Source organism: Myotis myotis, unplaced genomic scaffold (genome assembly GCF_014108235.1).
Source record: "Myotis myotis isolate mMyoMyo1 unplaced genomic scaffold, mMyoMyo1.p scaffold_m19_p_10, whole genome shotgun sequence".
Lineage (NCBI taxonomy): Eukaryota > Metazoa > Chordata > Mammalia > Chiroptera > Vespertilionidae > Myotis > Myotis myotis.
Window position 1 is genome coordinate 69522123 of NW_023416314.1, and position 23435 is coordinate 69545557.

At 39.1% G+C, this 23435-nt stretch overlaps 1 protein-coding gene across 10 annotated transcripts in view; it reads right to left on the reverse strand.

Moving 5' to 3' along the window:
• TTC17 (tetratricopeptide repeat domain 17) overlaps positions 1-23435 on the reverse strand; it is a 96118-nt gene that overhangs the window by 14278 nt on the left and 58405 nt on the right. For 7 of the 10 annotated variants that reach the window (XM_036326141.1, XM_036326136.1, XM_036326138.1 and 4 more), the window contains 4 exons: positions 12664-12834; positions 4552-4811; positions 3949-4102; positions 519-639 (listed from right to left, as the gene is read on the reverse strand). In XM_036326141.1, coding sequence (XP_036182034.1) covers positions 519-639; positions 3949-4102; positions 4552-4811; positions 12664-12834 — 706 coding nt within the window. Of the gene's footprint in view, positions 1-518; positions 640-664; positions 877-3948; positions 4103-4551; positions 4812-12663; positions 12835-23435 lie in introns of those variants that run through there. The other 3 variants (XM_036326142.1, XM_036326139.1, XM_036326146.1) reach the window with 3 other exon arrangements.

The following is a 23435-nucleotide window of genomic DNA, read 5'->3' on the forward strand; positions in this document are numbered from 1 at the left end:
AATAGAAAACAAACTGGGAGAAGTTCTGGGAGTTCATCAGTCTGGCAAGGGCAATTATAAAGGCTTAGTGGTAAATCTTGGGGAACTCCAACATTTGAACGAGTGTCTGAGGAGGAAAAAGAAGTTCTCAGAGAGGCAGCCATATGTTTTGGAAGGTGTCTAAGGTGTCTGTAAATCCAGATTTGCCCCGACTCCTTTTTCAAGTGCATGATGTCAGTGAGACTATAGGTTTCATGCTTCTAAAAGAGAGGGACCCAGTCTTCAATTCTAAGTAAATCTGGGTAAGTTACAAAAGTGTGGGCAAAGGCACTGAGAATGGGTGTTCAGTGCACTGGCCGCGCCCATCTGTGGGCTGTGGTCAGCAATGGTCATCCTCTGAACCACCAACTCTTCCTGCCTGGCTAGTGCACCACCTCTGCTCACAGCTTCTGACAAAAGAGGGCATCACGATGTCGCTGAGGCCCAGGGCGCTCACTGGTACACGGATGCCAGGGAAAGGAGAGGTTTAAGATACTCACTCAATGTTTTTTGAAGAAACTGCCAGCCAGGTACTCACGATGGCAGTCAGCTCTACCCAGCGCAGTTTGACGCACTCGTCTGGGCTGGGCCACCCCAGACTCTGGTAGTCACGCTTTTTTCCTGGGAAAGAAGCATGTCATTAATGACACAGTTGCAAAGGAACAGAATCCAGTGTCTCATGCCTTGGTGATTACTTCACCCAGACTGGTGTTTTAAAGGTGCTAGTCATTCTTCTAGTTTTCAGAATTTCTACCACATAGAGAGCCTGTCATTCACAGCAACGGGAAGAAAGATCCCTCTGAGCAAAGCCTTCTTCTCCAAGACAGAGAGTAAATGAGTCCTTCACTGGATTCCAGACTAATCAACGTGAGAGAAGGGTTAAGATGTTCTTCAATGTTAACGTTCGTACCAAACTTAATTTTCAACCCTCTGCATTTTGATTTTAAAGACAACTCTAACTCAGTTAGGAGAAACACGCCTCTAAAGTAGGTTTCTCTACCTGGGCCTGTGAGCACTGTGGGCTGGATAATGCTTTGTTGTGGGGACTGTCCTTGCATTGGTGGATACTTAGAAGTATCCCTGGCCTCTACCCACTTGATGTGATAAACAAAAATGTCTTTGGATATTGCCAAATGTCCCCTGGCGGCAGGGGGGAGAGCGAAAGAGGGGGAGGAAAAAATCAGTCCTGGTAGAGAAGCACTGGGTATAGAAAAGCAGCAGGGTGGGGAATAATGATGATAATGAGAGGCTACTTATTTCCAGAGCAGTTACTGTGTGTCCAGGTCCTGTGCTAAGTGCTTTACATTCACAACTTCATGAAGCAGGTATTTTTTTTAAGGAACTTAAAGAAAATATTTATTGATTACAGACAGAGAGATAGAGAGGGAGAGCGAGTGAAACATTGATTTTTTTGTTTTGTTCCACTTATTCATCCATTCATTGGTTGACTCTTATATGTGTCCTGACCAGGGATTAAACCCACAACCTTGGCGTATCGGGACCATGCTCTAACCCAGCGGTTGCCAACCGGTGGTCCGCAGACCTACTAGTGGTCTGTGAGGTCCGAAAGGTTGGCGACCACTGCTCTCAACAACTGAGCTACCTGTTCAGGACCATGAGGCAGGTTTTAAACCTCATTCTCAGGTGAGAAAATGGAGGCACAAAGATATCAAGTGACTTTCCCAAGGCCACCTGGCCAGTAGATGGCAGGGAGGACTGCATATCCAGGTCTGTTGACTAGCATTCAGGCCCTAATCACCATGCTATTTAAAGCTATATAGGGCCTTTACAGCTCTGTTTACTGATACCCTTCACAAGTACTACCTTTTGGGTATAGGTCCTTTACTTAAGTCAAGTCCCCAAGAAAAAAGCAGAACTAAGTCTTGTCTGGAAAGGGTTCTTCTAAAGGAATTATAATCGAATGGACAGGAAGGAGAACTGTGGTTCTGTACAGTCCTTTTTGTACTATAGGAATTCATCCACAATAAGAAATCATTTGATGTACAGGCAGGGCTTTAGATTTAGATTTTAATAAAATAGAAAAGAAGTTTGGAAGAGTTTCAAATGAACTCTGTTTAAATTAATAACTTAAAGACTTAAACCATCCGTTTCACAATTAAGCTTATTTTTCTTTTATATTTAAGAAATTCACTTGAAAAATACTGGTTGAGCGTGTATTATAAGGGACTGGGAATTGTGTTGAGACACGAAGGACACAGAGAGAAATGATAAGAGAGCCTGACCTCGTGCTCCCAGTCTAATGAGGAAAGCAAACACGAGCAAATCATTAGGACACGAGAGGGTAATCGCTGGAGTGAAGGTGCAGAACAACTGGACAGAGGAGAGAGCAACTAATTCTGCCTGAAGGTGCCAAGGAAGAGTTGGCATCTGCGTTTGAAGTTTAAGAATGAGTGATATTTTAGCACCTCAGAGGTGGCATGAGGGCACTCCAGGCAGAGGGAACAGCATGTGCAAAGGCAAGGAGGTAAAACTAGAGCATGGTTAGTTCAAAGAATGTTGCTGAAGGGTAGAGAGAGGCTGGGTTATGAAGGGTCTTGTACACCACACTGGAAGTTTGGACTTTGTCCTGCAGGCAATGGGGAGGCTTTGAGCCCACATTTCTCCACCTTGTTCACATGATATTATAAGAGGTTCTACTAAATGCTTTGCTAAATCCAGTTCTATTATGTCTATTGTCTATGGCACTTCCCTGGTCTTCTAGTCTAGGAGCTCTCACCAAAAACAGAATGAAATTAGTTATGCATCAGTTGTATTAGTTCTTAGAAAACCTGCAATGATCCTTAGTGATTTCTACTTTACCCCCATGGACTCACAAACTAACTGTTGCATAATTTTCTTAGGCCCAGCTGGTGTAGCTCAGTGGTTGAGCCATGGACCCAGGAACCAAGAGGTCATCGGTTCAGTTCCCAGTCAGGGCACATACCCGGGTTGTGGGCTTGATCCCCAGTAGGGGGCGTGCAGTAGGCAGCCAATCAATGATTCTCTCTCATCATTGATGTTTCTATCTCTCTCTCCTCCCTTCCTCTCTGAAATCAATAAAAAAAAATATATTTAAAAATATAATTTGCTTAGAACTTTGTCAGAATTCATCATGAAGCTTATTACTTGGAGTGGACAGAATCCATATTTATTTGAAAATTGGGATACAGTCTTCTCTTGTCTCTTCCATGCTTTAGACAGGGGTGGGGAGCCTTTTTTCTGCCAAGGGCCATTTGGGTATTTATAACATTATTCGTGGGCCATACAAAATTAGCAAGTTAAAAATTAGCTTGCTATATTTGGCCAAACATTTAATTAACTCATTCCTAATGCCTTGGCAGAGCCAGACCAAATGATTTTGCAGGCCTTATATGGCCAATGGGCTGGACGTCCCAACCCCTGGCATTTTTCCTGGGGAGTATTGCTAAAGCATTTATCTAATACTTAAATAGATACACGGCACACAAAAATGTTACTAAGTAGTAAATATATATTGAGCCCTATGTGCCTGGTTCATTTAAAGCACTTTACATGTATGAACTCATAATCCTCACAACCAACCTACAAGACAGACACATTTATTATTCCCATTTTATAGATAAGGAAAATGAGGCACAGGGAACTAAATGGCAAAACTGGTGTTTGAGCCCAGGGAGTCAGTCTTAAACCCACATTTTTATATATTAACCTAGACTTTCAAGTTAAGAATCAATAGGCTATTTAAGCTCAAGATAACAATAGAAGCCAAATAGCCAATGGTAAAAAAGTGAAGTAAACTGTCAAAACAAATTTTTTATATCAATGACTGGCTTCTTGTTCACTTAGCGCAATTACCTTCTCGTCTACTTTAAGTCACAAACGTATCCTTTGTGAGAACTGAGACAGCAAAATCTGAAGGAAGAAACTGGCATATAAAACATTCCAATTTACCTTGTGGCCCTGGAGATGCCACCTTTGGGCCAGTGATCTCCAGGTTTGCTTGGGAGCGATGTGCATTTTCTGCTTGATTGGATTCTATCTTTTTCCCAGGGGTTTTTTTATGATCTCCTTTGGGTTTTTTCACACGCTTGACCTGGAATGTGATCTGGGAAATGGAAACATGTTAGGGACACATGAGACCAATGATCAAATCTGTGGATACTGGCTTTAAGGAAAACAAGTCCTGTGCTAAGTAAGGTTAAGTTTTTTCCTTCAGTTTAATTCTTAAAGGTCTAAATAAAAAATGTTTAGTGAAATGAAAGTAGTAACCTATCCTTGAAGAATGTACAGAGGAAACTGAAAATTAAGATGTCTGTATATAAGGGCTTTGAGTGTGGCCTCACTCCCCTCCCATTTCCTCTCCTTCCAGGAAGAGCTGGCAATATGTAAGTCACATGGCATGCTTCCTGCACTACAATTCCAACATGAAGGCTGACTGGAGTGTGGAGCAAAGTAGTGCCATATCCAAGAGAAACATCACACTTTAAAACTAGGAGCTCCCCTCCCCCAAAGATTGCGCTACAATTTGGCAAGAATTGAGTTGGCAACTCTTACCCATTCTGTTGCTTCATCGTCTTCACTTCTGCAGTCTCCATAGCAAGAGCTTTTGGCCACTCCATCCTGGGGCCCTTTCTTCAGTACCCGTATCCCCTGCAAGTCCAGACGCCGCCCTTTCATCTCTAGTGCTCCCCCGAAGCCATCCAGAGGCCAGGCCTGTTGAAATTCATCCACCAAAGCCAAGATCTCTTCCGACATTTTGGTTTCGTCTGCATTTTCTATCTCATCGGAACCATTGCTTTCTTCGACTACTGTACCTGGAATTCAAGTGCCAGCATGTTATTAAAAATTACATAGCATTTACTTAAGTGGTTGAGTGGCTCCAACCTTGCTTTTTGAGAAAAGTTTTGGCTCTGGTTAGAGGCACTTCTCTAGCCCACTTTCATAAAAATGCTATTCGGCATCTTCAAAATCCATAATAAAATATCATCTTTATCATGTAGCATTTGTCAAGAGCCTGGCTGAGAACAATGGCAGCAGCAAGGTGGCAGGCAGTCACAACTTATGTCCCTAGTGAGCAGGGGGATGGCTATTTTATATATGTATTTTTTCCAAAAACACCAACTTGCTCTAGATATAAGGCACATATGGCAAAGATAGTTTATTATGTTATTTAATGTGGGGTTCTTCAGGCTTTATTCAAATAGCATGTGAAATACCACAACTGGGTGTCCAGATCACACAGTCTAATTGCCTTAAGTGAACAATGATTTGTTTAATGGGAAATTATCCTCATTCCACATGAAGGTTCCCATTTTCACTAATGGCTGATGTAAGAAATAGCTAAATGTAATAAAATAGCAATTTTTTCCTAGAGAGGTTATTAAGATATTACTTGTTAATGTTGCTCAAGTTTCTTATGTAAAGACTCACTACAACGGCTGAGTAAAGATTCTTTCTCCTGAGAAGTCATTACGTTTCCATTATTATACATTGAAGGCTACACAACCCTAAAAGTTCCCTCTATGCTTAGCTAACTAGGAAGGTTAGGGGAAAATTACTTGAGTTTCTTAACAGAATGTCTTCCTTAAAATAAATTATTTACTACTTATGTCATTTTGAATTAATGGCTGAATCTTATGTTGTGTGTTCTATGCAAATTACCTCTAATCCTTTTTGGAAGTAGAAAGGGTACAAAAATGAACAACAAACTGAAATGTCTGCTTTTGTAATATGTACTCACTGAAAACATGAAAGGTTGGAGCTGATTGCTCATAAAATGCTAGTTTACATTATTCCAGTGATCTTCACTTGGTAATTCTAGCTTGTTCGGTGATTTAGAACATGGTATTAAAAAGATGGTCAGGAATCTCATATCCGTATCGACCTATATAGCGATTGTGAGTAACCCCTCTTAGAAATACACAGTATTAGTCTCTGAGGAGGCATGGCTAACAATAGCAAAGCTTTGAGCCCTACTCACAGAAGATGCAGGGTCACCCTTACCTCTGGTGGCATCTGTCTCCCATTCCCCATTGTACTCCAGAGAATGGGAAGGTCTGTTGCCAGTACCACCAGAAATCTCTGTTATTCTTTCTTGAAAAAGCTATAGGGTTCTTCTATTTTTAACAAGTTAGTACAAAATATACAACTGTCCTTTTAAGGAAGTTTCTTTTAGATTTTTCTGAACCAATCTGCTGGTTTCTATTGATGATGATGATGATGATGATGATAATGATGAGTGGAGTTCTGAAACAAGTATAAAGTAAAATAGGGGTTTGCAAAAGCTTTTCTTTAGAATATTCAGATAAAAATGGTTGGCTACTTGCCTAAATTTGTGACAAGTGGTATAAATGCAGGGTTGACAGTTTTAATTTTCAGTTTCTATCTTGTTTGTTACTATGTCCTGAATGTCCAACATTTTACCTGACACATACTAGGCACAGGATGAAGTAATGGGAACTCAGAAATAATTTGGTTTGTGAGGTCCTGCCTTTTCCTTGTCCTGCTAACTTTTTAAACTCTAAGGTTTACCTTTTAATGTGTTAAAGTATAGCCAACCCAGCTCAACGGTGAGCAACAAAAAAGTAAGTATGTCTTCAGTGTAATGAGCAGCCTTTATGTCATTTACAAATTTCTCAGTAGCTAACCCAGGAAAGCAGCTGGACAAGGTTGCTATGGGGATCCCAAATAGCAACTTAGAGATTTACCTGTCATTGGACTTGTAGCAACATTGTTGTCTCTAAGTATTCCTCATGGTATTTTAGCTTCCTCTCCTTCCTTCTCCTAAGGATACTATGGGATTGCTTGCACCTGGTCCTGAGAAGGAAAAGGGTTTTTTGGCAAATTTGGCCATAGCCAAGAATATGGGTTTAAACAAAAGTGGCTTTTGGCCAAAGGGAACTAATTGTCCAGTGTATAGTTAGAGTGGCATATGGATGCTGTGTTTGGAAGCCTTGTTTACTATTTAGAAAGCATTTATGTTGTTTAGTTGCAAAGAGTTCCCAGAGGTTAATGGTTCCCTGTGCCCTTACCATTAGGTAATATATATCATTATTTAAAAGTTCTTAAAGAAAGAAGCTTTCATTGATGAAAATCAATATTCAAATAGAGACCAAGAAACTTGGTCTCTTCATCCTCTGTCCTGATCTCCTTCCTCCCTCCCCACTCCCAAATACACCAACTGATTTACTGCTCTGACTTTTATAAATACTATGGCTCTCATCCTGTTATTCCTCTGCTTGGAACTTGCTGCAGGCTTCTGCTGCTGGCAGCCGGTAGGTCTTGTCAAAGGCTGCTGGGGTGGGGTGACAGCAGTTCCTAAAGAACACTACATAAAGGTGAGGAGCAGGGAGATCATAAATGTGCTGAGTTAGAAGAAAAATAAACCAGTCCTCATTTATCTAGAGCCCACTATGTGCCCATCTACACGTATGAGCAATGGAGATGGGAACAAAAGGAATAGGAACCAGAGGAATCTGACCCTGAGGAATTAAATGAATTTGTAATCAAGTTGAAGACACAAAACTATACATGTTAAACACCAAGAGAACAAGTACATTTAAATACTTTTTGCAAGGGGAAAAAATATTTGACTGTAGTCACAAAATGCCTCCTAAAGGAAGGCAGACTACGTGTGGCAGGATTTAGATAGAATGGAGGGCCAGGGGACTCCCCAGAGTGACAACACTAAAAAAGCATGTACAAACTCACATACCCATACACACGGACAGATACAGGCATAAGGCAGGTACATGTGCAGGCACTACTAATTTCCAACTAACTAGGACAAAAAGTGTATATAGTTGCTCTCAGCAGATAAGAGACTGAGGGGAGGTGGGAGACATTGAGAATGTCTGGGAAAGTCTGGAAGAAGATTCCTTGTAAAGAGAGCCTCTTGTTGGCTAAGCAGAAGAATAACAAGATGAGAGTCATAGTATTTGTGAAGGTTAGAGCAGTAAATCAGTTGGTGTATTTGGGAGTGGGGAGGGAGGAAGGAGAGCAGGACAGAGGATAAAGAGACCAATGAGAAAGGTATTTCAATCATCTATATAAGAGTTATATAAAGGGTGGCTGATTTAGGGTGAGGATAAAGGGACTTTTAAAAGGAAGGGAAGAGGTATGTGAGGAAATTTCAATGGAGAAAAATAAAGAATAGGGTAAATTCAAAGATGATTTCAAGATTTTAATGCTTAATGTGAAACAGTGGTTGGGCTTTTTAAAAAATTATTGTTAATGCTCACCTGAGGATATTTTCCCATTGATTTTGAGAAAGAGTGGAAGGGAGGGGGAGAGACAGAGACAGACTCTTCCATTGGTTGCCTCCTGCATGTGGCCATGGTTGGGCCGGGGATCAAGCCTGCAACCATGGTATGTGCCCTTGACTGAAGTCAAACTTAGGACCCTTCAGTCTGTGGACCAACACTCTACACTGAGCCAAACCAGCCAGGGTGAAACAGTGGGGTTTTTACTATGTGAATGTAGTTTTGGAATCTGTGACTATGACACAGAATGCTGTTTACTATAAGGACAATGGAGTTAGAAAAGGGCAGTATGATAAAGCATTGGGATTGGTGAACCCAGCTGTAACTGACTGGGCTCAAATTTTAAGAGTCTAGCAGCCATTTCTACACAGGGGTTTCTCACGCAAACTGCACTTCAGGGAGAAGTCTGCATTAAACTGCCTGCCTGCACTGTGTTCCTGCCATCTCAGCCAGCTCTTATAAAGGAGTTCTTGGAATCCTAGTTCAACCAACAGAACTTGGGCTTTCCCCATCCAATTGGAGCTGTGCAGCTCCAAGCAATCAGAGCAGCTCTATTCTGACCAGCCAGGACAGTGCCTCTTGGATCAATCATAATGTAAGGATTTGGCGTCCCCATTTGCACGAGGACAGACCAATCAGAGACCAGGGGCAGGGACTTTTGTCCATATAAGCCAGCTACCCTCTGGCTCCAAGAGTGCACTTTCCCTTTCCACCAAGACTGCATTTCCCTGGCTAGATGCCTCACTAGAGCAGATCAGAGCAGATCTGTGCTGTATCACCAAGGAGCTCTTTGCACTGAATAGCTTCCTTCTTCACTGCACCCCAAATTGAGGATTCTTGTTGATGTTGTATCGGCGCCACCATCAGTTGACAGATTTTAGATGCTTACTCATTAATTTTTTTTAAACATTTGTTGCTGGGTCTCTAACAATGTGCTGAAGGCCTGGAATATAATAACTCATAGAGCTTATAGCCTGGGCTAGAATGCATGGAGGAACATATCTTCAGACATTACTCAATAAGCAGCTGGAAATATAGAATTGTCAGGTTTGGTGAGTGGTCTGGAGTGAAGCAGGATCTCAGGTTTTAAACTGTGCTTGAATCAAGAGGAAAAAGTAATATTAGATGTGCTGCTTGTGGGGCAGATGGTGTGGTATAACCTGAAAACAGACTGAGACCCCTGCTCTGTTATTTTCTTTATCTTCATTAACCTGAACCATTTCTATACGAAGAAGGGAGAATAAAAATTGTGAAATGAAGGGACTATGAGCACCCACAGCGAGGCTTCTAATGAGCTCACGGTGTTTCACTTGGATGAATCCTACCTCAGAGCGCCAGGAGAACTTAGAGTTGAGTTTGTGCCACGTTAGGTAGCCTGTTAGAATCACAGGGACTAGGGGCTCAGATGGAGAGAAGCATATGTTGCCCTAATTAAAAAAGAGAAAGAAAAACGGGGGTGGGGGGACAGTAAACAGAAAGAAAAAAAGGAAGAGAAAAACAAGTCCAGCACAATCTTGCCATGCTTGAGACTACCTGGAGATTCATGGTTAAGCCTGGGCACCTCCGTTTAAGAGATTTTCAGAGCAGAGCACATTCATAGAAAAGTGAAAGGACTCAGCGCAAGTACTTAAAACAAAGACACACATGTAAAGTTCTAACACACACATGCCCCCCACACATACACACACATGTCCAGAAACTTAGACTCATCTTTATTCGGAGATTGTCTTTGTACCTTTTTGACATTAAAATGTTCTTTGCATTATATAATGGTGATGACAGATTCTACTTTTCTTTAAAAATGACCTTACAATTGAAAAATAGAATTCTAATCCATCAACCCATACTTCTGAAAACCACAGGCAGGACAGTTTACGGAATCAGAAGGCCTGAGAATAATTTTAATTATGCTACCTACTGAATATCGTAGGCAACGTATCTAAGCTCACTAGGTCTCAATTTTTCTCATCTATCAGATGGGCTTAGTAATAAAATCCATAAGGTTAATACATAATTCATAATACTTTGTAAATTATAAGTACCACAAAAAGGCAGTGATTATTGTAACCATTTATGGTTACCAGAGAGATTACTAACTTTTTCCCTCATTTGTCTAAATTCTGGGAGTACTTTCTTCTGAAATTCCCCTAGATACTGACAAGTCCATGGAGACTGCAGTTGTACCAGTTGGCATGTTCAGACCAGTGGGCTTCCTAAGATGTGGTCATTGGAGACAGAAACACTCCATTTTTTAATACAAATAGTGTGTTATAATAAAAGCCAAACATAGACATTAAATAATTTTTGTATTATACCTTTGGAGGAACTTTTTAAAAGTACAAATAGTAAAACTAGTAAAAATCATCGTCATATTATAGATTATGAAGAGGAATCCACACCAGGAGGCAGTTTGCACGATGCTGAAGGGACCTGGGACACCTAGGCTCAGCCAGGGCAACCGTACTATATTCTCAGTAGGCAATGGAACAGAACTAAAGAACGTAAGCACCAGGTTATAATCTGTCTTAAGCAATGATGTATTCAGAAATCAAGGAGACCAAGAGCAAGATTTTGGTTTTATTTTGAGTTTTCCTAGGAACAAAGACTCTAATTTGGTAGTCATGAGTATTCTGGTCAGTGGGGAGTTGTAGTGCATTGAAATAAGGGACTGTTTTTATAAACTGAATAAAACGCTCCTGAACATGACTCAGTTTCATTTGTGTTAACTGTAAATTTATCAAGCAACCTCTGATGTCCATTTGGTCATGTGGGTGCCTGATGCCAGAAAGAGACAGAAGTCTGTCAAGTACTGGAGAGGAGTCGCTTCCTTGTAAATGAATAAATGACCATCTGTTTTAAGAGCGAATCTCTTTTGAGTTAGTAAATGGGAGGGAGTTTTCTTAAAGCTCAACAGTTTCTGGTAGTACTGATGAAACCAATTTTCTAAACCTGCAAATGTGAAGGTCACAACTTCTCCTTTGGGGTCTAGATTGCTTCTCTTAGAAATAATTTTTTTTTATATGCAATTCCACTTGGGAACAAGACTGTGTAATTGGTAAGTATGTTAATCTGACCTATATAGGAAGGCAAATGCCATGTTTTATTACTTTAACGAATATTTATTGTACACAGGAATATAAAGTTACATAAGATATGGTGTATAAGAAGCTTATAGTCTGATGGGAGATAAGATATACAAGCAACTAATATTGTATGACATGGGGTTGACAGAAAGTTGAAATAAGGCAGCAACTAAATGCTTGGAGTCCTTTGTGAATGCTTCACAGAGGAGGTGACATTCTTATTCCTCCCCTCCTACTTCCCTCCCTCCCTTCATCTCTCCCTCTCTAGCTCTTTACATAGACTGAAGTAAGAGACTAGAATTTAACAGGGAACCAACGTAAGAGGCCACTCTAACAGCCCAGGCAGAAATGAAGAAAGTCTGACTTAGGCAGGGGAGAAGGAATAGATGAAGGTAAGATTCAACTGGTCTTAGGAGCTGACTGAGTATAGTGGTGACTGGGTGAGTTGCAATGCCATTAACAAAGAAGGAATACAGAAATTAGAAGCCATTCAGGAAATAGGGTGAAAATGAGGACAAGTTCTAGTTTGGATATGTTAAGTTTTAAGTGTGTGTGGCACATCCAGATAAAGAGAGTACTAAAAAAGAAGAAATGAGATCTAGAGTTTCAGAGAATATCTTAGTTGAAAATTCAGATAAGGAATCACTGGTATACTCAAAGGTATGTGGAAACACCACGAGATAACAGAAGAATAAGAAAAGAAGACCAAGGTTAAGATCCTGGATAACTTAACAAATAAGGGGCAAAGTGAAAGAAATTGAAAAAGATGTCTGAAGACAGGAAGAGAGCCAAGAGCAAGTGATGTCCCAGAAGCCAAGAGGAGGAAGGAATTTAAGAAGTGGGGACTTGTGCATAGTTCCAAATGCAGTAAATTTTGGTTAAGTAGGATAAGTATTAAAAACAAGTCAGTAATTTTGGCAGTTATGGAATTGACTCAAAATGTGGTCACAGAATGGGATTTTAGGAGGGGGTCCTGGTAGGTATGCCATTATTCCAAATCTTTACATTTTTTTGGGTTAGCATCAAAACAACTTATCTTGCTTTTTTTTCAATGACTTACTCAATAGACTAATGACATTAAGAAGACTGGTACATAAACATATCAAATTTGTTCTAGCAAAAGATAGTGAGGCAGAGAAAAAAGAAAGAAATGTGAAGAGCGTTTTCACATTATGGTTTGTCTTCTGCCTCCCCACTGGAGGGTCACCCTCGTGAAACTACAATGCAATAAAGGAAGGAAACAAACTCTTGAGTAGAGAAAAGCCTTAGAGCCTGAGAGTTGATTTTACCCCAGAAGCACAGCTCAGGTCAAATCAACTTACTTTCAAGTCTAAGCACATCTGAGTCCCTCCCTGAACTCTCAACAGAGAGTACAGGGTCCTCCTCTGTGCCTGTCTCAGAGGGCTCTTCTTCAGCGGCATCCAGTGACTGGGCGTTGTCAAAGTATTTCTGTTTGTCATGGTTGTTGTCCGGGGTTTTCTCATGACAATTACCTCAATGACAAGAGACACAGATACAGCACGTTAGAAACATCTCTCTTCTGCAGCCAGTGGCTCAAGGTCCCTAAGCACCAAGAGCAAAAAGGCGACAGTGTCAGTTTTTTCCAGCAGAACGCACACAATCAGTGATCTGGAGAGCCCAAAGCCAGATCACCCTCTGTGACTTGAGATTCAGCACTGAAGTTCAAGATTCGCCTGCTAGGCTATTGTAAGGACCAAGTATTGGGGGGGGGGGGGGGGCGGGGGGGCGGGGGGGGGCGCTGTTTGTAACAACAAAGATCATGTCCCAAGGTCTCATTCCGTACATAATGAACGACTGCGAAAGATTTCCTTGAAAGTCAAAAACATAAAAGTTTGCCTTCTAGCTAAATAAATCTGGGGATAGATTATAGCAGAGAAATGCAGCATTTTTGTCTCATAACTTAAAATGAAAGACATATCAAAAGATAAAGGATTATAAATGAAAAACCAAAGACTTATTAGTAAAGGAGGATGGTGGTAGCAGAGTCCACCTTTAAGGCTGCAATATCACAAAGGGGACTTTTTCTTTTGGAAAACAAGTTCTGGTCATGGACACGAAAATTTACTGAAGCATAAAACTTCAGATCTTGAATGAAACGCAGCACTCTTGGGTACTTTGATATGTATGGTGAGCCTGACCTCCTATATTTTTGCCAGGGAGTTGAAGAGCTCCAACTCCTTTAGGGATTGTATGTTAATATGGATAAAGGGCTGCTGTCCAGCCCCACCCGATGGTCTTCTCTGGTAGGGAAGTTGTGTCTGATGCGGCAGCGATCTGGTTAGCTCAACAGGTCTTCTCTTCCTTGCTTATATTCCATGCGCACATGGGCTGAAGATGCATGCTCAGTGGAAGCCTGTAACTTTCCTATTTCTCTTTGGGTAAGAGTGTATTAGTCATTTCTCTTCTTTACCAAACATTTTAAAATGCTCTAAAAGTTTATTTTCAGAGAATGTTGTCTCAAAGAGATGTATGTTCCCAATCAAGCTCTTTCTACAGCAGGGGGAGTACAAGAAGTCTCTTTTTGGCTTTGATGACTCCCTTATAGATTTCACATTTTAGGAAAGCACTTCCCATGCCATTTCCCTTATTGTGCCAAGGAAACATGCTGGACTCAAAACCTTTCCCAACTCACTGAGTTTAGAGTAAGGGGACTACATGTGTGGGGAGTCACTTTCCATTTCTGCACCATCACACAGTAAGTGGCAGCTCTGGGGTTTGAATCAGTTCTAGCACATATCTGAGGCTACCATATTCATTAAGGCTACAATGAAACAGGATTCTGTTTCAAGAGTGCTTCAGCTCTCAAGAAACTTGCAAGCAACTTGGGGAGACAGACAAGATAGTAAACAATAGTGAGATAGCATACTGTGCCAAATAAGTCCTTCAGAGAATAAGCTTTGAGTAGGCAGATCTTGAATTTTGAAGAATAGGAAGGACTTAAAAGGGGAGTCTACAAGAAAGAGAGCTAATATTTGGTGAGTGCTTCCTTTGCGTTTTTTCTTCTACGTACTCCTCAAAAACAGTACTCCGATAATTCTTAATCGGGATGTAAATAAGCATGACTATTGAAAGCAGAGAGGAAATAATGATAACAATGATGCTGATAATTCTAAAATGTATGTTATTTCCTGCCTTCACCTTTGGTGAAGTAGCTTCTAAAGCGTTTTCACCTTGACACAGGTAGAGTAAAACTTAACACTACAAAAGCAAAGGACAGACCTTTAATACTGGAACGAGTGAAATTCCAGCTGTTTTCTGCAGTTGACTGCCTCCTCCAACCTTTGTGTCTCTTAATTTTTCTCTACTACCCTCTTCTCATTATAAAAATTTAATTGGTCGCATCTTTTTAAATGTCTGGAATATTTTAAAATGCTTCATGAACAATTTATAAGATATGATGTGCACAAGATCCCAAAGTTAAAATTAATCTTCCTGCACAACCTCAAAACCCACACACCCTCCTAAAGCAAACCTTGCGCATTCTAAGGATGTCTCATCCTCCAACTCAGGAAACGGGGGCCGAAACCTCTGAGAGAAAGGGCAGAGGAGGGGACCAGGGAGAACTGGGTGAGTAAAAAGAAGAATAAGAAGTTTATGTTCCGATATTTCTTGGAAGTAGGCAAAATCAAACTGATCAAGTAAAAACGATATTCTTTTAAGATGAGAACTGTTAATATTGATTTTCTTAGGGTGACAGTGAAAAAAAGACTGCTTTAGCATTCTGATATGATAACTATCTTGGCTAATAGAAAGCCAAATTGTCTAATTTTAAACCACTCCTCCCAGCTGTCTGAGGAAGAACTGAAGCACCCCAAGAAGAACGAGTTTCCGTTCCTTCAGGAGAGGTCCTCTCCGGCTCAAAGGGGAACTAAATAAAGTTGCTTACATGGAAAAATATCACTTGTCTCCCCACAGAGGTGGAGATTATGTCCTCATTAAAGAAACACAAGAAAATGTTGGAGAAGGGAAAATGGAGAGACACCTACCTATGAAGTAGCAAGTCATCTTCCTTGCATATGACTTATTTTTTGCTGATGCAAAAATGAGGAGAGTCTATGGCTTAGACTAACCTTGAGAGATATGACTTTTTTAAAAGGATTTAAATGAAATGCTTTAGATAACAAGGTCCCAGGTGAAAATGGGAACACTTTCCTGTGCTTAATGCTCTATACTTGCTTGCAAAGCATTTAGCATCTAATTCAAATCCTGGCAGTTTGGTTTTTCAAAGAAGTAAGAGACTGCAAGGCAATACCAACTAAGCATAAAACTCCAAGGAGGATATTTCTGATTCTGGAACTGCTATGAGATCTTAAGACATATCAACATCTTTTTCTGTGCTTAGAATATTATATGCATAAATTGGGTTATTAACATTAACGTATCCTAAAAGGGTTTTCTGGGAAATAACTAAATGTTTAATATACTTGCCAAAGTATAAGTCTTCTAAGGGATAAAGGCACAATTTCTCCCATGGCTACAGGTTTTCAGAGTAAACTAACTTCTCAGAAATTCCTATCATTTCTAAGATTAAGGAAGTCTCCTATCTTCTCATATGAATTCTGCCTTCAAAGGTCCAGGAAGAATATTTATTTTCTGACTAGATTTGGGTAACCACTTGTTTAAAACAGCATTCTTACCTTCTGAATCTCAAGGTGGTAAGAGATTCCTGGTTGAGAACCTTAGGATTTTTAGGGTTACTTATACTAAAGAAATGCCACAAATAAATTGAGAGGCATGAGAAAATGTTACGAGCCATGTTAACTAGTGAGCCAAGTAAAGCCAATGCCAGGCTCATGTAGGTCTTTCAGCAGTAGAGCACAGTGGGTGAGAGCACAGATGGGAGCCAAACTAATTAAGTGAGTTCAAATCCCTTTTAACCTCTTTGTAGATCAGTTTCCTCATCTGTAAATTGAGTTTACTAATAGTATCCACTTCATTGGCTTGTTGAGATTAAATGAGACCATTGCCTGGCACATGGCAGGATGCAAAGGAATGAGAACTTATCCCAACATAATCTCTTTCCACAAAGGCCTTTTAGCTATAGCCAACTCAGAATCTCCATATGAGCAACTGGCTCTCAGAAGTTATCCAGATATTTGCCTAATTTCAACTTCCAGAGTGTGTGTGTGTGTGTTTGTGTGAGCACGTAGATGCTGGAGACAATACAGAGTTTGTTTCCATAAGTCTCTTAGAAGAAAATAGCATTTATTTCAGATTAAATTGTTTAGCATATCTAAATTATAAATTAATTAGTACATTTATAAATCAGCTTCACAGTCTGTTATGTGCTCTTTAAAGGACATTTTAGGAGATTGTGTGAATTCACTCTTACACTAGAAAAACAGACTATAGATACTACATTCAGTTAAATCAACACTTAACCTCTGCTTTTCAACAATCCCCATCAGGCTGCTCCAGTCTGCTCCCAAATCTTACTCCCTCTACCATACCATCCTCCCATATAACAAATAAATGTATTACCCATGTGCCTCTTATTACATAATAAATTTCTAAGACATAAATAATAATTAAACTGATTTGTAATGGGAATTAGAATTCAAATTTTATGTTGTTGAAGGCAAAGTAATAGATGCTAGAAAAATGGTTTTTGTGAATAGTGGAATATTCTAAAAATATTTCTACTATCCCTGTTCTAATAGGATTTTATTTCATTCTAAAGTCTTCTTTCTTCTGCCTGTAAGAAAAGTTACCGTACAGGAAGCATTCGGTACATTGTATTAAATATAAGGTATCTGGGTGGAAAATACAGATAACACTGTCCTTTCACAGACATTAGTGACTTTTTGAGTATGTCTTTCTCTTTACCGTTCCACTCAACTGCACTCAAATTATGCAACTATAAAACCTTTTTTAAAAAAATAAACAGGTAACTTAGAAACACATTGTGTTTTTATTTTATGACCATTTTAGCTACCTCATAATTTCATGATATTTATTTCTCTAGTAAGACAATCTGTCTTTTAGAAAAGGTAGTAAAATAAATCATGAAGTGAACAAAAGTGTATCCTTTAATTGCTCACCACTGCTGTGCAAACGTACTTTAAAATATTAGCAAGAAACCGTAACTATGGGTGGCACATGGGCTTGGTACCACACAGAGTAATAGGAGGAAAGAAATCTTACTGGGAACAGATATCTTTATGATCTCCATCTCCAGAGGTTGTGACAGTCCTACATACCTCCTTCCAAAAGGGACATTCCACAAAATAAATTTAAATTCTGCCTTAACTGCAGCCTTACCATATGAGCTCAGGCAAATCAACTTACTTCTCTATGCTAGATTCTTTATCTGAAATTTTGAAATGGAGAGCTAATACTGTCCTACTACAAGAGGATTCCTGGGAAACAACGTTAATAGAAGCATATGGAACTCCTCGAATCCGGATGAGACCTAGGCTGTGATGACTGCACCTGAGACAAGTAAAGCCGTCTCATCCGCTCTGCCCTGTGCTGTCCTCTACTTAGGAAAGATGAGAAATAGTTTCAACAGAAATAACAGCTCCTTAGACTTGTTCTCATTCAGCAATTCTGTGGAATGAAGTTCTTTGTAGGTATTAAAGTAATGATTATGTACTAAATGACCTTAAAAGTGCAATGCCACCCACTTCATGGGAGAACATATTTGCCAATGTTATATCTGATAAGGGTTTAATCTCCAAAATTTATAGGGAACTCATACAACTTAATAAAAGGAAGATAAACAATCCACTCAAAAAATGGGCAAAGGACTTAAACAGACACCTTTCGAAAGAGGATATACAGAAGGCTAAGAGACATATGAAAACATGCTCACAGTTACTAATCATCTGAGAGATGCAAATCAAAACAACAATGAGGTACCATCTCACACCTGTCAGAATGGCTATCATCAACAAATCAACAAACAACAAGTGCTGGCGAGGATGTGGAGAAAGGAACTCCCATACACTGCTGGTGGGAATGCAGACTGGTGCAGCCACTGTGGAAAACAGTATGGAGTTTGCTCAAAAAATTAAAAATGGAACTCCCACTTGACCCAGTAATCCCACTTCTAGGACTATATCCCAAGAAACCAGAAACACCAATCAGAAAGGATATATGCACCTGTATGTTCATAGCAGCACAATTTACAATAGCTAAGATTTGGAAACAGCCCAAGTGTCCATCAGCAGATGGGTGGATTAAAAAACTGTGGTACATATACACAATGTAATACTACGCTGCTGTAAAAAAGAAGGAACTCTTACCATTTGCAACAGCATGGATGGAACTGAACGTGGCTCTTCCACAAAATACCACGTGTGGGCGCGCATGTACAGTGCGATTGAAACTTTGTGGCCCATGCGCAGAAGTCGGTATTTTGTGCAAGAGCCGCAATGAAGGGGCCAAAGAGCTGCATGTGGCTCGCGAGCCGCAGTTTACCGACCACTGTGCTAAGTGAAATAAGCTAGTTGGAGAAAGATGAATATCACATGATCCCACTTATTTGTGGAATATAATGAACAACATAAACTGATGAACTAAATAAAATAGATCCATAGACAGACCATCCAACCTCAGAGGGAAGGCCGGGACGGGGGCGGGGAGGCGGGGGGCGGGGGGGTGGGGTAAGCGATCAACCAAAGGACTTGTATGCGTGCATATAAGCAGAACCCATGGACACTGACAGTAGGGGGGTGAGGGCATGTGCTGGGGGGTGGGGGGGAGGCGGTGTTAAAGAAATGAATGGTGGTGGGAACTACCAGGGAGAGGTCAATGGGGGAAAAAGGAGACATATGTAATACTTTAAACAATAAAGAATTAAAAAAAAAAAGTGTAATGCCAGGTAGGAAAGAGACCATATTAAAGACTTAAAATCAGCAACCTCAGGATTACACAGGCATTTCCTCCTAGTGAGGTGAATGAGTCAGAGGCAAGTTTAAAAAAACAACAACAAAGAATGAAAAGTGGTGCCCTCAAAGACAAGGAAGTGTGTGTGTGTTTTCCTCTTACGACAGATTCTGGAGTTGAAAGCTATCCTGGGAATGCTCTGTTCACACATGACAGGGAAATCTGCTCTGTCTCAGAATTTTGGCTGCACTGGTTTCTGAAGACCTACATTTCTTGCCTCCTTTCAGAAAAAGGAGAACTGGTTGTAAATCTGATCTCTTTGTCATGTCATGTCGTCTTAAGTGACAAAGCATGGGGAGCAGTCAGTATCAGTTGAGATACAGACACCATGACAGGTAGGTTGTGGGAGAAACAACCCCAGGCAGAACAAAAACTCTCGGCAGCTACATAACTTCCTCTAGAAATGTGAAAGGTCAGATCAGATCTCTAAACGCTCCCGGGAACGTTTACTATGAAACATGTTCCCTTGCAGACACTATGTTGAAGAAAAAAAAGAAGAGAAAACTGCCATACCTGCTATTAGCATTATTAAATTTAAAATTCTGGCTTATCTCATCCTAGCTACCTCATAATTTCAAGCAAGAATGCTGGGGAATCCTAGCCGGTTTGGCTCAGTGGATAGAGTGTTGGCCTGCTGATTGAAGTGTCCTGGATTCGATTCCCGGTCAGGCTTGATCCCCAGTAGGGAGCTTGCAGGAGACAGCTGATCAATGATTCTCTCTCTCATCACTGATGTTTCTATCTCTCTCCCTCTGCCTTCCTCTCTGAAATCAATCAATATATATATATATATAAAAGAATGCTAGGAAAACAAATCCAATAGGTTTTCTCAGACTCACTGATTCACCCATAAATGGTTTTTGTTTTCTTTTTCCATGAGAATCAACAAGGACAATGGTTTGTAACTCTTACTAAAAACTGCGTGGACAATTACAAGCCATCTATTAGATGTGACAGCATCCAGTGGACAAATGAGAAAACATAATTCATTTTCTCCTCTGCCTTCTATGATGTTGGAGCTACAGAGCTTAATAGGTCTATCTTTATTATGTATGCTGAGTGGTGGCTCCGTAAAAAAATTCTGGTAAACAGTGGGTGGATACCTAACAAGTTTATTATTAGGTATTTTCAGTAGTTCAAACTTGAAATATCATCAGCTAATTCACTATTTACTTAATTCTATGTGCTAGACTTTTGGGCCAGGGTATGAAAATGAAGAAAAGGATCAGTCTCTGTTCTCAACGAGCTAGAAAAATCTTACAGGAGAGTTATTTCCTGTATACAAATAACTATAAAGGCAAGTCACAGGGGCTGAAGGAGAGGCACATTACTTGTAATTAAGGGATCAGGTAAGGCAGAAGTGGGCCTTGAAGGATGGGTAAGATTAGGGCTTTTTTGGCCTGGAGGGGGCAGGGTAATGGGGAAGAGCTGCAGAAAACAACATGAGCAAGTCCATGGAACCGGGAAAGCAGGATGTATGTGGCAAAGAAAACAGGCTATTTATAACAGCAGCATCATATATCACAGTTGGTACAATTTCCATTGACTTTGCAAAAGGCAGAATGAATTAAAGTTCTTAGGTGGTAAATGAGCTAAAATTCACCACACCCTCTGGCAGTGAATTAGCTTCACTCAATTCTGCATACTTGGTTGCAGGATTTTGAAGCCTATAATAAGTTAACCAGTATTAATTCTTCTTACAAAAATAAATGCAGATAAGTTACCTACTAGCATATTAAAATGCTATAAAAACTGGGTCTTTAAGACTTTATTTTTAAGCAGATAGCTCACTAATTCTTATGAAGAATGTGATAAAGCAAAAACCCTTCACGCAGGTAGCATATGCTGGATAGTCCACAGGAGGGTAGCAAAATGCAGGATTTCTTTTCCTTCAAAATCTGAACTCCATGAAAACTGCTTTAAACTGTTAAGTTATACATCTACAGAAATTTAGGTTAAAGATCACAGATTAAAGAAGTTATAAAAGGGGATAGTATTTAGGTAAATAGATGCTATAAATATAGAAACATTGTGGGGACAACAATGTTTCTATATTTATACAGGATAATTGTTCTAAACACTGGAACAGATGTTAAAGCTCATGTATGTACACTGTTTGGAAATTCCTCCATTTTTTTCTATGGTGGGGAAACTTTCAAATACATACTATAGAGAAACTGCATACAATTCTATGCTTTCTTAAATATTAAAGTCTGACTTCTATATAATAATTGTTCATTATTTCTAAAGTTCTGGGCCAACAGTTTTAAATGGGCATGTGTTTCAGTAAATTAAAAAAAACACCAGGGTTCAGAAATCCTGGGTTTGATGCTTAATTATATTTGGTAAATATCAGTACCACTGTTAGTGGCATACCTGTAAGCATCTCATGAAAATGAAGTTTAATAAATATAATCTTCCATTGATCTTATGATTTTCTAATGAGAAAAATAATAGTGAGTGAAGAATACTAAAAATAAAGTAAAATTATACAAATCAAAAATATAATAGAACAATGCAGATTGCTTAGTCAAAAATATCTTTACGAGATGTTACTTTTTAATTTGCAAATTAGTGAAGTTGAAGAATAAAGTATTTAGAAAATACTTCAGAATAATAGTAAGTACTTGGGAAAATCCACTATTGTGAATATTACAGATTCATTATCTATATTTTGCTTATATTGTTATTAAAATTTATTTTCTAATGTGGTCATTAGAGAAGATACTAATTATTGCCTCATGAAATATCATTTTCTGTGACTTTATATTTTCTAATGAAAAAAGTCCATTTTTAAGTGTTGAGCATTTCAGAGACTTTAGACTTAAAAGCATTATAAGATCATTTAACAGATTCCTTTTAGTTTAAAAATGATCAAGTGTGTTGTTACTGAAGAATGAGTGTGTTAAAACAACCCATTCAATTATACTTAAGTCAAGTTGTCAAAATAACAAACCAATAAATGTGGAAAAAAGACTACATATTCCAAAACTGCTGAAATAAAATAGTTAATCAAAACTAGAAGAGCTAGCTTATCTTTTGCAGTCAACTTGAGAGTAGGCGATTAAAAAAAAAAAATCTATTAAGTTTTCCTTCCCAGCACCCTTGAAATGATAGTGGCAATATAAAACTACCTATAAAAGAGAAGACTTTATTAAGTGGCATTGTAGGGAGAGAGATGATGAGCAGTTGCTATAAGAACATATGTACCTAACAAATGGTAGTCAATAAAGGATTTTTAGATTAATACAAATGTGAACAATTATGAGCAAAATAATTTTGTACTAATTGATACATTTTTAGCTATAAAGTTTTTATAAGTAGGAAAATTTTGTAAGCATAGTGATTATTTTTAAGCTGAATGAATCAGTGTTCAAAGGTAACAGAATACATTACTTGTGCAGGATTACTGTGGAAATAAATACAAAAAACATTGTCAAAGAAAAATTCAATGCTGAAATTAATTCAGTACCAGCAATGAGTTTTTAAACCTAGAAAATGTTACAGCATACATTTCTTCTAGAGGGTACCAGCATTTATTTAAGGGCTAGCAGATGTTAGATTATTTTCTAAACTAGTTAAATACAATGTAAAAACAGCTATCCATTTTAAAAAGTATTTATGAATGAGTTCTTTCTAAAAGAACTAAAAAAGTATTCCCTTTTCCTAATTATTTTCTTTTAATGTTATTGTATGGGATCCAATAATAGTCTTGGGATAATCTGAACTATTAGACAGGACAACTTTAGAAAAGATCTGTTTCAAGTTATTAGTTTCTTGGGCTTGAAGTTAAGCTCTGGGGAAAAATTTCAAGACAATTGAATTTTCTCTCTTGACATAAGTACCATAAAATAAGAATAAATTTCCCTGGCTGGGTAGTTCAGTTGGTTAGAGCGTTGCCCCAATATGCCAAGGTTGCAGGTTCAATCTCCAGTCAGGGTACATACAAAAAGCAACCAATCAATGCATGAGTAAGTAGACCAACAAACTGACATTCCTTTCTCAAATTATTCAATAAATACAAAATTTAAAAAAGAATAAATTTCAGTAAACAAATATTAATAGGCAAAAGCATGCGAAAGTAATGCTAAGAAAAAGGTCTTTTAGAAAAGGGTCACTATATACCTACCAACTTTCTTCCCAGTAATAGAAACAAATCAAGAGAGGAGGGAGATGATAGTAG